The following is an 18,160-nucleotide window of genomic DNA, read 5'->3' as shown; positions in this document are numbered from 1 at the left end:
TGAACAACTTTTCCATTTGCTCTGTTATCACTACTTCTCTAAGGCTCAGTGGAATATATTTACCTGGGAGAAGGGGGACACATTTGTTTGTGTCTGCAGCCTGGAACAGTGCTGGCACAGTCCAAAAGACCAGAGTAGACATGTGCACCAGGAGGGGCTCATGGAAACTTACTTAGGTTTCCACACAGGAGGTTGGAAGACCAGGTCTTAAGAGAAAGACTACTGACTGAGCCACCTGAAAAGTACCTGGTTTTTGTATCTGTCTTTATCCTCCACTATCCTTCTAAAAACACACAATGTAGTAAGATACTGATGAAAAGTCAGAACAAAACATCAGACTAGGGGGACACTGGCAGAGGGAAAAGCAAGATATAGATGTGTAGAACCACTAAGCCCCAGCTACAAATTCTATTGTGTTTCCCAGGAGCTAACAAGGAGATTACTGCTATAAAAAGGCCAAATTGTTGATGGAATTGAGGCGGTATTCAGCACGAAAAACAGAAACCAAAGGGAGGCATGACCAGGTCTTTTAATAGCTAAGGGCTGCCATGCTCCGCCCATCTGACCTCCCCTTCTCCAGGCCATCCGTCACCCGCCCAGCTGTCACCACCAGGCTCCGTAGGCCCTCCCTTGTGGGCGCAGCCAACCCATGTCTCTCTCACTGCCAGCTTGCTCTCCACACTCCCCAGCCCACCCACCCTGCCCCACTGATTCTCTGTAGGCAACAGTGCCCCTTTACCAGGGACTTCTCTAAATCCTGCCGCCCAACCTATAAGCCGCTGGCACCCATCCTCTCTTCCTGCCCCCACTTGGCTCTCTGTCCCTCTCTTCTCAGGATGAGGGGGGGTGGCCCCATCGCTCTACCTAGCCCCTCCTCACTGACCCAACCTCCACATAAACTGGGCCCCAGAGCTCTACAAGTGTGTTTCTGGCAGGGAGGTCACCCATGCACTCCTGCTGCCTCTTCCCACACGGCTGGCAGGCAACTGGACTTGGCCTATCCCTTCTCTTACTGTCCTTCCAGGTAGCAGGTAAATGGGGGGACAATCTCTTAGCCTGGAAGCCTCCCCCTCCAGACCTTCCCTACTCCTCTTGGCCAGTTCCACATCTTCCTTACCCACTCCCTCAGGAAGTATGCCTTCATCCCCAGGCTAGGTAGAAGCTTGATAGCATGCTGCACATTGCTCCATAGCAGGTAACACAGCTATTAAAAACTTTTTTGCTGAGTTTATTAAGTTTCCATAATGGTAGGCTCCCATCTGCCTTGTGTGCTAGCTATCCCCAAGCCTGGCACAGCCCACACAGTGCAGAGGGGTCCCCGATCCTTCACTGGGGCTGTGGTGGGGGGTGCCCACACAGGAGTGGACCCAAGCAGACCACATCCTGGCACTCAAGGCAGAGAGGCCATGTCTGCAGCTTCCTGCAGTAGTACAAGAGGGACACACTCCTCCTGTCTGATGCTAGGACAAGGTGCCTTGGGCAGGTTAGGGACCCACTGGGAAACTCCAGGCTTAGAGCTACAGAGGGCTTGCACATGGCAAACAGGAAACCTAGAAAAACTTAAAACTTCTCTGTAATCACCACCCTGGGGCACTTGTGACCTTTACCTTTTCCTTGGTTGTGTTCCAATTTGCTTGACAGACTTTTCTTCTGTGTAAAAAAGCAGGCTTCTCTGTAGTGTAGACACAAGCAGCACTTTCTGGCTATAATCCAGTTGCACAATTGAGGATGGCTCTTCCAAAACCAAATGGGAGTTACAGACACCCTGTGAGAGAGTCCAGTTAAACGCAACTCAACATGGAGTTAAAGTAACCCGCCTTCCTCTATGACTGGGAAGCATCCTTTTGTTATTTGAATTTGGGTCAGTTTACACCTTAAAACATATGCTGTTAATTCTTATCAGATTCAATGTCAGCCCACTGTGATGAACTTATTTCGAAAAGTTCTTATTACCAAGAAAACAATGTTAACATCTATCTCCGGCTACATCAAGTTTGGCAAGAAACATTAAAAAATTCTGTATAATTTCCCTTAAAATGTCTCAGTAGAGAGTTCGAAGAAGAGTCCACAAAGATCTAAGCAGAAATATGTTACACTGTATTGTTTATTCTAATAGAACACAATGGGACTTTTATAAAATTACTGTGACAACTATCACCTGAGGTCACATTACACTCTTCCCCCACAAAGAGTTCAAAGCAATTCTGGGGACATTATATTCTTGCCAACTGAAAGGCTCAGAACAAACAGAAGAAAGGAATTGAAATAGTATTAAATATACTGAAGAACAAAGGTAAACTCTAGAAGGCATTTTACTGCTAGCACAAACAAACTCTTATTTCTTGGTGTCAAAAATCTGCTTCTACAAGTGACTCTTCCCTTGACTGAATTTAATTGTTTAAGAAATACTGATGTACTGTCACAGACTTTTGGCAGTTGTAGGGCAGCAATCAGATTCACTGGTAAAATCTACATACAGTAAAATTCACGCTTTTTAGGTATACACATCTATGGATTTTGACAAAGGCACACAGTTATACAACCACCAACACAATGAAAATAAATTCTCATTACCCTCAAACACCAAGTACTTTTAAAACAGATTTCCCTCCCACATTTGTAGTTACGTAAACTCTAGCTTTTCAGTTTTTGACTTAGCTTATAATGAACTAAATTTATTGTATGAATTTTGCAAAAACACTCATCCTCCCATATCTTTTTTTTTTTTGCAAATCTCTTTGTACTTGTATCTTTTAAAAAACCTATCAGAACCTCAATAAAGCTGAGGAAAAAGTTATCAGCATGCTAATAAGGACACTGTTTTCTGCACACGGCTTTCTCTCCACTTCCTGAAATGCGGACTCACAAGCAGTGCTCTCCTGGTGCTGCCCGCAGGCCTGAGTAGAAGAAAGGTACATATAACACAGGGACTCCTGATAACCTCAATGCTTTCCTGCAGAACAGCAGTTCTCAAACTATGGTCTGCAGTCTTTTCCAAAGAGTCTGCAAGGCCAAATGTATTTTCATTATAATACCAGGTTGCATCTGCCTTTTTCACTGAGCTGACATTTGCACTGACACAAAAGCCACAGTGGACAGAGCAATGCATTGAACCCCAATAATCATCATGGTGCCCTCTACCATCACACACTCACGGCAAAAACGTGTGTTTCAATGAAGACTGTCTCTGATGCAGAAAAATCTCAATTTAATTAAATCCTGGCTCTTGGGTACACACAGTTTTGAATTTTCTGTGATAAAATGGGACATGCACATGGTTCTTCTGCTGCATACTGAGGTACTCTGGGTCTCTCAAGGAAAAGCACTTGTTTGACCATTAGAGCTATGAGCTCAACCAGCTGCTTTTTTCCCCCTGACAAAATACCATTTTTACTTGACATACTATAATTATAAAGCATGGGTATTTGGCAGACATTTTCTCAGATGGAACAAAGTGACCTTGCCACTTCAGTGAAAACAAGTATTAGTGTTTGTTGCTGATAATAAATTTCAAGTTTTTGGGATGCCTGGGTGGCTCAGCAGTTGAGCGTCTGCCTTTGGCTCAGGGCGTGATTCTGGAGTTCTGGGACTGAATCCCACATCGGGTTCCCTGCAGGGAACTTGCTTCTCCCTCTGCCTGTGTCTCTGCCTTCTCTCTGTGTCTCTCATGAATAAATAAATAAAATCTTCTCTCTGTGTCTCTCATAAATAAATAAATAAATAAGAAAGAAAGAAAGAAAGAAAGAAAGAAAGAAAGAAAGAAAGAAAGAAAGAATAAATAAGTAAATAAATTTCAAGTTTTCCAATGAGGATTCAAATTGAAAACTTGTATCAATTCCTGTGAATTTGGGGAACTCTCAGTAGCTAAAGACTTTTCTGATCAGAATGATGGTGATATTAAAAATTAACAAAGATGCGTTCTTTGATATTATATAATTAAATGTGTCAACATTTGAAAAGATCTGCAGATCAGTGTTTTCCAAGTGATCAACACATGAAATCATGCATGGATCAAGGAGTCATTCAAAGTGCAAGACAGGCCACTGGATTTTACTGTAACAATACAAAAAAAAAAATCCATCCATATGGTTTCAGCTTCCCAGTTACCACTCACCTTTAAAAATAAAAAAACACCATCCGCCAGTTGGGGGATAAGATTAATGAAGAATACCCACAATTCTCTAAAAAGGCTATTACAGTATTTGCCCCATTTCCAACTACAGGTCTGTGAGAGGCCAGATCTTCTTTACATACTCCAACCAAAACAATGTATCAGTTTATGCAACATGCAGCCATCCTCCATCAAGCCAGCCATTAAAGAAATTTGTAAAAATGTAAAGCAATGTCCTTTTCACTTGTTTTGAAAATAGTTACTTTCATAAAAATGTTACTTTAACTGTTACTAATAACAGTTTTATTATTTCAAAACACCATTAATAAATATTAAATTTAAATTTCTCCATTTTAATTTCCAAAATGGCGCACTTATATATAACCTATACAAACAGAAGCTCCATGGGGTCCTCCTTTTAAGAGTGTAGAGGGGTCCTGAAAACCAAAAGCCTTGAGAACTAGTGCTAGAGCTAACTTGCAATAGTCCAGTCGTGGATTGGAGGGACTAAAAGCCATTTGGCTGGTAATTGCTGAGTTCCTACTATCCATGAGGAATGAAGGCTACAAATAAGAAAATGAAAGGCTCATGCCACTAAGGTGTTCAGTCCAGCTGGGCAGATATGATCAAATGAAGCACAAGCTCACACAGAGCCACACGTGAAGTGGAAAAGGCATGGGCTTTGGGGCAGAACCTCGGCCTGAAGTTGAGCTCTGCTTGTGGTGTTTCCTTATGACCCGGCTAGTGACTGGGCCACTGAGCCTTGGGTTCTTCATCTACTGATGGGGAATGAGCACCCATAGCTTAGGGTACTGGGGTGCCACCAAACCTTCTCTGCCCACTCCCTCCCACAGGGCAAGCTCTCCACCCCCTGAAAGCACTGAACTCTGTTCACAGTTTTGTTTTTTTTTTTTTAAGATTTTATTTATTTATTCATGAGAGACATAGAGAGGGGGGGGGGGGCAGAGACACAGGCAGAGGGAGAAGCAGGCTCCACACAGGAAGCCTGACATGGGACTCGATCCTGGGTCTCCAGGATCCCACCCTGGGCTGAAGATGGTGCTAAACTGCTGAGCCACTAGGGCCGCCCTCTGTCCCCAGTTATGATTATGAAAGGCTTCACATGGCTCCTACAAACCCTTCAAGGAGAGGAGTGACAATGGCTTATGTTTGAAGGGGCAGCAGGAGACAGCAGGAGAATGAACACTGTGAAGGAAGGGGCCAGTGCAAACAAGAGTTGCCAACCCTTTAGTCACCGAAGTAGAAGCTTAGAAAACGTTAGAGAAGTCCTTGAGGGAAAATGTTACAAATAATGAGATTATAAAGGGACAATGATTGAGAATACAAAAGGACTGACTAAAATGTAATTATGGATATAATTTCTCCAAATAAAGAAGGCCAAAATATTTCTGGAAATAATCTTACCTGGTCTAGATCCAGAGAAGAATAGACAATTTTCCCTTTGTCATCTCCAGAGAACAATTTCATTCCATTGGGGCTCCAAGCCAGAGCGGTTATGCTATTTTTGTGAATACCGGTGACATCAAATCTCCGAAGCTGGGAATAAATGGTAAACATGCGCACAAGGAAAGAAAGGGTGGACACTGTGAGACGGGGCTCTGTGGGCAAGGGGGTACACAATCCTTCCTACTCATGGAGGAGCTTGTTTTCCCAACCTTGTTTCCTAGGCAAAATGCTAGAAGGTTCCCTCTGGCTATTTATCTTTAAATTTTTGTTTTTTTTTTTTAATTTTTATTTATTTATGATAATCACAGAGGGAGAGAGAGAGAGGCAGAGACACAGGCAGAAGCAGGCTCCACGCACCAGGAGCCTGATGTGGGATTCGATCCCGGGTCTCCAGGATCGCGCCCTGGGCCAAAGGCAGGCGCCAAACCACTGCACCACCCAGGGATCCCAGGCTATTTATCTTTAAAACTAACAAAGGACAGCCAGAGAAAATTAGGCAAAATCTAAATTGTCCAAATGTGCTTTCTGCCAAGTGTCCTACCAAGAACAGAAATGTTATCTGGTTTATAAAGAGCACAGGGTGAAGCTTTTTCTGAGCATGTATTTTCCAGGCATATAAGGATTTCTCATTTGAAAATCCAGGAAGAATATGCCAAGAAGTTAAGAAATGCCAAAGCAACTAGTACTTACTTGTTTATTTCTCCCTGGCAGCGAGGATACAAGCTGAAAGACAGCAACCCTCCCAGAGGCGGTGCCTGCAGCCACTAGGTCATCAAAGCAGCTCAGCAGCTTCACCACTGTGATGGGTTCTGTTTTCCCCTAAAAGAACAAACATCCACGACAAATGGACCTGTAATCAGGCTAGCTTCCAAAATGTAACCATTACCCATGGAGGTGGAAGCTTCATCAGGCTGCAGCCTCTACAGAGTCCTGGTTGAAAATGTATACATACAGAAAAATAATTACATCTGTTAGAACCCTCCTTTTTCTTTGTAGGTCTTTAATCTTTGAAATGACAAAATAACACATTTCTAACTCGGGAAATGCTGATCAATCAAGTGTAAATATTTAAAAAAAAAAATCAAGTGTAAATATTCTGAGCTCTTATTGAGAGTACTAAAGAGCTTGGAGAGGTATTTCCTTCCCCCAGAACAGGAGTCTGGAGTAAGAAGAGCTATCCCAGGTCCACGCTCTGCTTTCTTCTCTCTCAATGTGGACAAGCCATTTAATTACTGTAGTCCACGTGTGCCTGCCACACAGGCTTGCAGGGAGGATCAAGCTCATCTGAAAGCACTTTGCAAATGGATTCCTTCTTAGATCAGTAATCAAATTAAATTCTAAACACTAACTCAGGCTTAATACATTGGTTTATTAAAAAAAAAAAGCACATGTACAGGGGGCACTTGGGTGGCTTAGTCAGTTAGGCGTGTGTTTGCAGTTTGGGTCATGATCTCGGGTCCTGGGATCAGCTCTGAGTTGAGAGCAGGGAGCCTGCTTCTTCCTCTCCCGGCCCCCTGCTTATTCGCTCATTCTCCCTCTCTCTCTCTCCCCCGCTCGCTCTCTCTCAAAAAAATAAAATCTTAAAAAAAAAGGAAAAGCACATGCACAAGCATTGCACACAGATATTCAGGCTTCCAGCCCATTAAGTGAAACCATTCATTCAGAAAAATTACACAACCATTTGACCTTGCTAAGACATATAGCAAATCTCCAATAAACTACTGTGATCCCTACATTTTGATGCAGTAATTTAGATGGTAATCAATCTGTCAAGTGTAGAAGCATACCCTCCACATTCAGGATACTGAGTCAGCTGCTATGGTGATATAAACTAAAGTAGGTCGCAGTCCCGCCCTCTTAAAGCTGAGCTGTGGCAGAGAGCCACGCACATGAAAAGCCGCCTACAGCCAGCGGGGGTGGTGATGACTGCACTCACTTTCATCTGGTACATTACAGCTTTCAGGGTATTCTCATGGGCTATAAATATATCTGGTGAGAGATCGTGATGGAAGGTAAAGGATTTGGATCTTAAGCTACAGGAAGGCAAAGGGGGAGCCCTGAAAGATTCCTGACTTTTCCTGTGTATCCATCAGAGGTATTTCTGATAAGCCCAATCAGGTGCAGCACAGAAGAAGGAGGTCTTCCCACAGCCAGGAGCTTCTGTGGCAGTTCAGGCTGGAGCTAGTATGGGCCTAGACCAGAGAAGCAGCAAACTGAATGAGCACAAAGGCAGTAAACCCTGATGGAGAAGGAAAAGTCTGTCAAGACCTGGTTGGCATGATGACAGCATGATGACGAGGCAAGGAGCACAGCAACTCCCTTTACTGAGTGCCCCTTGTCCCCAGACAACTTGTTAAGCACTTCACATGCATTATTTCCTTGATTCCTCAAACAACCATGAAGGTAGGTGCTGGGGTGTCCTCATTTTACAAAGGTGAAGTGGTTTGTCTAAGGACACATGGCTGGAGGAGTCAAGAGTTAGGATTCACACCCAAGTATGGCTCTCTCCAGAGGCCCTGTCCTGCCCTGCTGTTCTATGCACCCTCTGAGGGTGAATCCACAGGCCCTGTAGATAGATGGAAGGCTTGGCAGGCTTGGGAGAAGAACGAGAATAAAAGAACTTTATCATCTGTGGAGTGGGAAACACAAGTGATAGGTCCTTGAGCAGAATCCACTGGTGCTGCTCCGAGGAAAGGCAGTGATAGTACATGTCTTAGACACAGGTAGTCTTGACATGGCAGCAGGATATTGAAGATAACAGCATCCTGGGAATTCGTAATTATAAAATTTGCCACCACATCAGGAATCAAAAATCTCTTATTGGAGATCTTGCTATATAATAACACAAATTCAAAATGGTTGTGTAATTTTTCTGAAGATATGGTTTCAAAATACAAATCATCACTCAGATGGGCTGAAAGCCTGAATATCCATGTGCAGTGCTTGTACATAAGCTTTTTACTAGATCAATATTTTAAGTTAATATTATTTATTATGATCATTAATAAATGTTATGGTTCTTGACTTAAGAACCAAAATGTCCCAAGAATCAGATTATCAATACTTAGCTTCCAATAGAAACAAAATATGAGGCCACATATTCCCACAGTATAAGTCTGGCTATTTTGGAAAATGTTCCTTTCTGAACACCTAGAACTGCTGAGTAAGATACATAAGATATCCTTCTTAAAAAAAAAAAAAAAAGATTTTATTTATCTGAGAGAGAGAGAACACAAGTGAGTGGGGGGAAGGTCAGAGAGAGAAAGAGAAAGAAAATCCCAACCAGACTCCACACTGACATGGGGCTCCCTGACATGGGGCTCGATCTCACAACCCCAAGATCATGACATGAGCCAAAACCAAGAGTCAGATGCTTAACTGACTGAGCCACCCAAGTGCCCCCATAAAACATCCTTTTAAATGCATAGCTAATCTCCAGGAAGTTTTGGGCAAACCCAAAGAGAATATTGTCAAACAAGAAGCCAAACCTGAAGCTATGGGACACCCCAGGCCTATCTGGTCACTACCAGGAGCCTTGGTTTCCTAAGCTGAGCAGAGCTAATGAGAACGAGGCTTCAGGCCAGATGAGATGGGAAGCTGAACTGATACCTGCTGCAAAGTCTCTGTAGAACCCCTGAAAATCTAACCCTGAGTGAAAGTATAAACTAGGGAAAAATCAATTTGCTGGCAAACAGAGTAGACAAGGAACTCTGTCTTCTTTCAAACATCAACTGGAGTGAATAAAAAATAATGTTCCCCAAGAATCTTTTTTTTTTTTTTTTAAAGATTTACTTATTTATTTATTCATGAGAGACACACACAGAGAGAGGCAGAGACACAAGCGGAGGGAGAAGCAGGCTCCACACAGGGAGCCCAACATGGGACTCAATTCCGAGTCTCCAGGACCACTGGAATTGAGAATGGGCTGAAGGCGGCGCTAAACCGCTGAGCTACCGGGGCCACCCAAGAATCTGTCATCCTAAGCCTGCCCTATTCAGCATCAGAGTTTGAATGTCTTTTCTCTTTCTACTCAAAATGAACTCCATGCCAGGCAGTTGATCTGAAGTGCTTCTGTGTTAACAGCACTCTAAGGGGCCCAGCAGAGTGAGTATAAACCCTATCTATGGGGAAAAAAAAAAGAAAGAAAAAAGAAAAAAAGAAAAAAACCCTATCTGTGGGACACAGTCTTGACCCAGGTTCCTCAGCATTCACACATATTAGGACCAGCCATGGAGCTCCCAATTAGAGACTATAGGGAAAAAGGGCTCATGAAGAAGAATAAACTAAAAAAAAAAACAATAATAGAATTGGACAGCCCGTTGCCCCCATCCAAGTATTGCATTTAGATCAAAGAGACCCAAACATAAAAGAAATATGCTTAAAATTATTAAAAGATATAAAAGGAAATTAAAAAATAGTAAGCCACTATCAGAAATAGAAATGAAAAAGAGTCAAAAGAATTTAAAATCTTAGTGGTGATTAAATACCAGATTAGTCACAGCTAAAAGAAAAAAAATGTTTTTAAGATTTTATTTATTCATGGGAGACACAGAGAGAAAGACAGAGACATAGGCAGAGGGAGAAACAGGCTCCCTGTGGGGAGCCCAATGCGGGACTCAATCTAAGGAACTTGGGATCACGACCTGAGCCAAAGGCAGATGCTTAACCACTGAGCCACCAAGAGCCTGAAAGAAAATTATTAAACTAGATGATAGATCAGTACAACAAAGATAGAGGAAAAGATAAAGATATGAAAGAGCAGAATCCTAGAGGACAGAGGATGAAGGTCCAATCTATATCTAATTGGGACAACTAGAAGAAAAGCAGAAAAACAGAAGGCAATATCTTCAGAGATAAGGCCTAGAAGTTGCCCAGAACTGATGAAACACTCATCTCCTCAGGAGTATAAGCCTTGAAAAAAGATTAATGAAAATAAATACACATATACACAATATGTCATGAAACAGTAAAACCTCAAAGACCATGAGAAGATATTAATATGTTAGATAAAATGGTAAATGACCAGATATGAATAATTATTAATAACCAAATTTCTTGGGGCACCTGGCTGGCTTAGTTGGCAGAGTGTGTGACTCTTGATCTCAGGGTTGTGAATTTGAGCCCCACGTTGGGTAGAGATTACATGAAATCTTCAACACTGGGGATCCCTGTGTGGCTCAGTGGTTTAGCGCTGCCTGCAGCTCGGGGCCTGATCCTGGAGACCTGGGATCGAGTTCCACAGCGGGCTCCCTGCATGGAGCCTGCCTCTCCCTCTGCCTGTGTCTCTGCCTCTCTCTCTCTCATGAATAAATAAATAAAATCTTGAAAATAAAATAAAATAAAAATTTCAACGAAACAATACTTCTCAACAGAAACAATAAAGTCCAGAAGACAATGGAAAATCATCTTCAAAATGCTGAGAGAGGGGATCCCTGGGTGGCTCAGTGGTTTAGTGTCTGCCTTCGGCCCAGGGCCTGATCCTGGAGTCTGCGGATCGAGTCCCACGTCAGGCTCCTTGCATGGAGCCTGCTTCTCACTCTGTCTGTGCCTCTGGCTCTCTCTCTCTCTCTGTGTGTCTATCATGAATAAAATAAATAACATCTTAAAAAAAAAATGCTGAGAGAAAAACTGTTAGCTTTGCATATATGCCTGTCTAAACAACTTAGAGACAGAGACATTCAAACAAAAAAAATCAAGAATACAAGACACTTACATGTATGATGAGAAAGAACAGAGACATCATAAGAAAACTATAGACCAACACCTCTCATGAATATAGATACAAAAGACCATAATAAAATATTACTAAAATGAATATATAAGATTTTTTAAAAGGACACTACATCATGACAGAGTGGAGTTTAGAAGTAATGCAGTTAGATTAATAATTAAACTCAATACATATGCCATATTAACAGAATAAATAAGAATAAAGAAGAAAATCATGTTACCACTTCAACAGATTTAGAATAAGTATTTAAGAAACTTCAATATTAATTCATGATAGAAACTCTCAGAAAACTAGAAACACAAATAAATAGAAATAGAAAGCATCCATGAGGAATCTGAAGCAAGTGAGTGTACACGCCAAAGCAGAGATGTCCATTCTCATGGTGGATATTATCCTGGAGGTCCTAGCCAGCGCAGTAAATCAAGTAGAAAATTGAAAGGTGAACACATTGGAAAAGATGAAGTAAAAAGCTTTCTTTTTTTTTTTTAATTTTTATTTATTTATGATAGTCACACAGAGAGAGAGGCAGAGACATATAGGCAGAGGGAGAAGCAGGCTCCATGCACCGGGAGCCCGACGTGGGATTTGATCCCAGGTCTCCAGGATTGCGCCCTGGGCCAAAGGCAGGCGCTAAACCGCTGCACCACTCAGGGATCCCAGTAAAAAGCTTTCTTCACAGGGAGAAGTGATTACCTATGTAGAGAGCCCCAAGAAATCTATAAAACAGGATATAAGTGAAATATACATAAATCAGTTGTATTTCTATATGCCAGCAACAAAAAAATCTGAAAGGAAAATAAATTGTTGTACAGTTCTTTTTTTTTTTAAGATTTTATTTATTTATTCATGACCGATACAGAGAGAGAGAGAGGCAGAGACACAGGCAACGGGAGAAGCAGGCTCCACACAAGGAGCCCAACGTGGGACTCGATCCTGGGTCTCTAGGATCACACCCCAGGCTGAAGGCGGTGCTAAACCGCCGGGCCACCGGGGCTGCCCCTGTTGTATAGTTCTTATATCATTTGTAAAGTGATATACTATTACTTGAGGGTAGATGGAGATAAGTTAAAGGACACATGTTGTAAATTGTAGAAAAACTACAGAAAAATAAAACAGGTAGGGCCTAAACGCCATATGGGACATAAAATAAAAATATGAAAAAATAATTAGTCCAAAAGACTGTAGTAAAAGAAAAAAAAAAAAAAAACAAGATGTAAAGAATAGGTGGAGTAAGTAAAAAACACTTACCAAGATGGTAGGCTTAACTAATGGTTCTCAAACAGGGATGATTTTATACCCCACCCTGCCCAGGACATCTGACAATTATCTGGAGGTTGTTGCAACTTGGCTGATACTATTGCCATCTAGTAGGTAGAAAGCAGGGGTGCTGTTCAACATCCTACAATACACAGGACAGCATCTCCTAACCAAAATGTCAACTGCGTCATGCTGAGAAACTGTGACTTAAACCCAGCCACATCAGTAACTACATTCAAAACAAATGGCCTTAATATACCAAACAGAAGGTAGAGATTGTCGGGGTGCCTGGGTGGCTCAGTCAGTAGAGCACTCAACTCTTGATCTTGGGGTCACAAGTTCAAGCCCCATACTGGTTATAGTTTACTTAAAAAAAAAAAAAAAAAAAAAGGTAGAGATTGTCAAACTGAGTAAAACATACCTGACCTTAGGTTATCTTCAAAAAATGCACTTTAGATATAAAGGCACAGATAAACTAAAGGTAAGAATGGAAAAGATATTAACATGAAAACTGTGATTATAAGAAAGTAGGAGAATCTACATTGACACCAAAGTAGAGAAAGAATATTACCAGAGATAAGACATTTTATAGTGATAAAAGGATCTATAAGTACCTAATAATAGAATTTTAAAATGCATGAAACACACTCTCGAAGGAAGGAAGGAAGGAAGGAAGGAAGGAAGGAAGGAAGGAAGGAAGGAAGGGAGGGAGGGAGGGAGGAGGGGGGCGCCTGGGTGGCTCAGTCAGTTAAGCATCTGACTCTGATTTTGGCTCAGGTCATGATCTCAGAGTCAAGAGACTGAGCCCTGCATCAGGTGCTAGGTGTGGAGCCTGCTTAGGATTCTTTCACTCCCTCTCCCTCTCTCTAAAAAAAAATAATAATAAAATGCATGAAACAACACAACAATATGAACATATTTAATACCACTGAACCATACATGAAAAAATGGAAAAATGGTAAATTTTATGTTCTATATATTTTACAATTTAAAAAGATATATAAAGCAGAAGCGATCCCTGGGTGGCTCAGCAGTTTAGCACGGGCCTTCAGCCCGGGGCATGATCCCAGGGTCCTGAGATCAAGTCCCACATCAGGCTCCCTGCATGGGGCCTGCTTCTCCCTCTGCCTGTGTCTCTGCCTCTCTCTCTTTCTGTGTGTCTCTAATGAATAAATAAAATATTTTAAAAAGAAAAAATATATATACAAAGCAGAAAGGCACAGAACTGAAATGAGAAAAAATACACAATTTCTGTTGATGGATTCAAGCCTCCTCTCCCAGTAATGGACAGAAGTAGGCTCCAGGAGTCCTGGAAGGCTGAACTACACTGTCGCATTAGTTCGTGTCCACCAAAAAACAGGACCTGATGGTGGAAGTAGACACTGAGGCATTTGTTTGGGGAAACATCTGTGAGGGAAAGGGGGCAACAGCTGGAAGAGGCAGGAAGGACTGTCAGCTCACAGAGCAGGTCTGCAACCCGAGATGGAGAGAGGGAAGGAAGGAGGGTTGCACAGGCTAATCTCCAACTGCAGAGCAGTTTCAGAAAGCTGTGGTCAAGTTGACAACATCCCCAGCCAAAGTCACTTGTCAGAAGAGTTGCCAGTCTCACAGGAGTTAAGTGTGTCTGGGGTCCCACTGTGCCCTGTCCCAGGCTGCTCCCAGCCAGCGGGAAGGGTGGTGGGTTCAGAGCTCCTCAGTTACACCCCCCACAGAGGAGAGAGTCCTTGAGATTAGGGTATTGCCAAGTGCCACAAAGAATAAAGACATATACAACGATTCTATTCTCTTTAAGGTGATGAAATAGTTGGTTTCTTTTTTATGACTGGATCAGGATACATAAAACCTCTTATAGAACATTCAAAGTGTAAAGCCACCATTCATCTTCTTTAGTGATATTTCTATTTAGTAACGCCAATCCTTCATGTAAGACATTATTTCAAAATGGGATTTTTTTTTACTGCACTAGCTGCATTAAAATGCCTATCTAGCACAGCTTTCCCCCGTAAGTCTGCAGAGGCAGGCCTTAGTAACATCGAGTAGCATATTTACAAGCATTGCTAGTTTCTTTTTTTTTTTTTAATTTTTTTTTATTTATTTATGATAGTCACAGAGAGAGAGAGGCAGAGACACAGGCAGAGGGAGAAGCAGGCTCCATGCACCGGGAGCCCGACGTGGGATTCAATCCCGGGTCTCCAGGATCGCGCCCTGGGCCAAAGGCAGGCGCTAAACCGCTGCGCCACCCAGGGATCCCGCATTGCTAGTTTCAAACAAGATGCACACAAAGATCAAACAGTTCAGAGTCTACTATGGCCTCACCGTGCTTGTTGTGATGGACACACACAAGGGTGCTACTTTCGGGGGCTCTTATGGTCTAGGGAAAGGAAAAGACCTACCAACAAACACAGGAGCCAAGCACTGCTGGCACTAACGTGTGTACAGGTGGCTCAGAGGAAGGACGTGGTCAGGTGTCTGCGGCAAGGGGAGGGGTAGTGGTGGCACGTGTCCTTGTACACCACGGTGCACAGACATGCCTAACGCACGGACTCAAACAGGAGAATTATCATGTGAACGGTCTGGCCTTCAACCTTCCTCACCCAGAAACTCAACTTTTTCAGTGTCCTGTTGCCATGTTTAGTGCCCAGGGAGGCTGTCCTGTGATCATCTAATGCATAAGAAGTTAAAGTTTAAGCCAAAAAGCCAATTCATTATTTTATACTGAACTAACAATCCTATAAACCAGAATGCTCATGTAAGTATGACCTGAACATTCCTCCCCTACTGGCTGCACACAGACAGCAATTTCAGTGAAGAGTTGCCTGGTAGCACAGAGCAATTTCTGATCAACCCACTGTGAGCATGAGGGCCAGCCACGCTGAAGAGATCAGAGCTCTCAAAGGGAGCCCCCTCCCCCTGCGCCGCCCTGCCCCAGCTATAAATGTAATTTGGCCTGATTTTTCCCAAGTTACACAGCGGACTACACACTCTCTTCCTTCTGTCACATCCTCTTTCTTTTTGATATGGGGACAATTCAGTCTCATTCTGGCCTGAGGACTGCTCTTCTGTCTCTCTAAGGAGACTCCGTCCATCTCAGATCTCATCTATTGTGTGTTTAGCTCTAACATTTCCTTCATTTTCAACCTGGTAGGGAGCACGTCTTGTTGCCCTGTGGCAACTTAATCTTCTCCAATGGAAACCTAATAATAAAAAAATTTAAGGAAAAAAAAGATTGATCTGAAAGAAGCCAGTAATGATTTTCTGGACAAACATTTTACCATTAGGACAGCATTCAGCCAACCTCCTTAGGCTCCTTGGCAGGCAGCTTTCCCTTTATACACAAGACAAAACTGCATGAAGGGAAAGTGTTCTTTGTGAGCAAGCTCATGGGAACTGTGAAGTCTGACAAGGCTTTCTTTATGAGCTTCTTTTGATTTGCCACAGCTTAACCTTTAGTAGAAACTGCTAGCATATCAAATAGCTAATAGATTAGAAACACTTAGAAATATTTAAGAAGACTCAGTAAGATATGAATTCATTAAATTCCTAAGAATTGTTTCACTTTTATCCTTCTTTTACTAACAAAGAACCATGATTTAAAGTTTAAATATTGTTATTGTATGTAATGAAATTGTTTAATTATCTAAAAGTTAAACAAAAGCACTGCTTTTCTGGAAGAGTTTCCTTAACTCCATAGGACAAATTGGAGTAGGGAACATCCACTGGATTTGAAGGAAGTCCCTGGGGCCTGGGACTCTACCACTACAGAGAGATTTCAGAGAGAGATAGAAGGCAGATAGAGGAAACAATGAGACAGCAAGCAGAAGTCTCAGCAGTTGAGATGATGGTACAATGCATTTAAAGTGCTAAGATGAGGGCACCTGCATAGTTCAGGTGGCTAAGTGTCTGCCTTTGGCTCGGGTCGTGGTTCTGGAGTCCTGGGATCAAGCCCCGCATCAGGCTCCCTGCTCAGTGGGGAGTCTGCCCCTGCCTCCCCCTCTGGCCCTGCCCCGTGCTCGTGCCCTCCCCTTCTCTATCACTCTCTCAAATAACATCTTTTAAAAATAAATAAATAAATAAAGCACAGGATGCCTGAGTGGCTCAGCAGTTGAGCGCCTGCCTTCAGCTCGGGGCATGATCCCAGGATCGAGTCCCACATGGGGCTCCCTGCATGGAGCCTGCTTCTCCCTCTGCCTGTGTCTCTGCCTGTGTGTGTGTGTCTCTCATGAATAAATAGATAAATAATCTTTAAAAAAAATAAAAATAAAGCGCTAAGACAAAAGAAGCATATGAAATGAGGGAGGTATCAAGTTTCAGTTTTCCCCCAAATACTCATATCTAAATGTCCCACATCATTTCCTAAAAAACTCTGTAATATCACCTTTGCAAAAACTCAAGTATTTATGAGTTATGTGTATGTGGATTTTCTGGTTTCTGTATTCTGTCTCCTTATCTATTCTTGTGCTAATAACCACATTCAGCTTAATTACTGAAGGTTTATAAATCTTGCTAACCCAGTAGAGCAACTTCTCCCACCTTGTTCTTTTTTCCATCAGTATCTTCACTCTTCTTGACTCATTACAATTGCAAATACAATTTTAAAATACCATTAGCCAATGAATTGAAGGAATCTGCGCTGAGCAGCACACCAGTGAACCCCTGAACTGTAATGCTATGGACAATGTCAGAATTTAGATCACGGGATCCTAACCGACGGGCCTAAGCATTCCTCCCACAGGGAATGACAAGGGAAGCCATGAGGCAAATGCACTTTTGGCTGATGTGGTGAGGCAAAAACTCTCAACTCTGCAACACTTTACAAAATATACCAGGTGAAAGTCAATGAAACATTCATCCATTCTGAAGCACAAGTTTTCTTTTTTTTTAAGATTATTTATTTATTTATTTGACAGAGAGAAGGAGTGTGCGCACACAAGTAGGCCAAGCGACAGGCAGAGGGAGGGGGAGAAATAGATTCCTCGCTGAGCAGGGAACCCGACGAACATGGGGCTCCATCCCAGGACCCTGGGATCATGACCTGAACCAAAGGCAAACTCCCAACCGACTGAGCCCCCCAGGCACCCCCTGAAGCATGAATTTTCTAACTGCAAGACACAACAGCCATGTTCCTGAGCTCAGGCCTCTCCTTCCCTCCGCCTGGAGTACTCTACCCCCGAGGTTCCCAGCATGCATGCTGCTCACTGTCTTCAGGTCTCTCTGTTCAGCTCCAGCTCAGGGAGGCCTCTCCTGAACTTCCTATTTAAAACTGTAGGGGGATCCCTGGGTGGCTCAGGGGTTTAGCGCCTGCCTTCTGCCCCGGGCATGATCCTGGAGTCCTGGGGTCAAGTCCCACATCGGGCTTCCTTCATGGAGCCTGTTACACACACACACACACACACACTCTCTCTCTCTCTCTCTCTCTTTCTCTCAAGAATAAATAAGTAAAATCTTAAAAAAAAAAAAAAAAAAAAAAAAAACTGTAACCACTCCTGCTGGCACTGCTCACCCTCTTCTCTGGTTTGTTTTTCCTTAGGCTTCTCCCTTCTTGTTTGTCTGTGTGTTGATGTCTCTTCCTCATTTTCTAAAGGCTCCCCTTTAGA

The 18,160-nt window shown here is 42.7% G+C and overlaps 1 protein-coding gene across 3 annotated transcripts in view; it reads right to left on the bottom strand.

Annotated features, from left to right (window-relative positions):
* TECPR2 (tectonin beta-propeller repeat containing 2) overlaps positions 1 to 18,160 on the bottom strand; it is a 100,361-nt gene that overhangs the window by 64,056 nt on the left and 18,145 nt on the right. For 2 of the 3 annotated variants that reach the window (XM_038545785.1, XM_038545787.1), the window contains exons 3-5: positions 6,269 to 6,397; positions 5,537 to 5,668; positions 1,608 to 1,765 (exon numbers count right to left, since the gene is read on the bottom strand). In XM_038545785.1, coding sequence (XP_038401713.1) covers positions 1,608 to 1,765; positions 5,537 to 5,668; positions 6,269 to 6,397 — 419 coding nt within the window. The remainder of the gene's footprint in view (positions 1 to 1,607; positions 1,766 to 5,536; positions 5,669 to 6,268; positions 6,398 to 18,160) is intronic. The other variant, XM_038545786.1, reaches the window with a different exon arrangement.

The sequence above is a fragment of the Canis lupus genome, chromosome 8, assembly GCF_011100685.1.
Source record: "Canis lupus familiaris isolate Mischka breed German Shepherd chromosome 8, alternate assembly UU_Cfam_GSD_1.0, whole genome shotgun sequence".
In the NCBI taxonomy this organism is placed as follows: Eukaryota; Metazoa; Chordata; class Mammalia; order Carnivora; family Canidae; genus Canis; species Canis lupus.
Note: the sequence above shows the minus strand (reverse complement) of the source record. Positions and strands in the feature narration are given on the sequence as shown.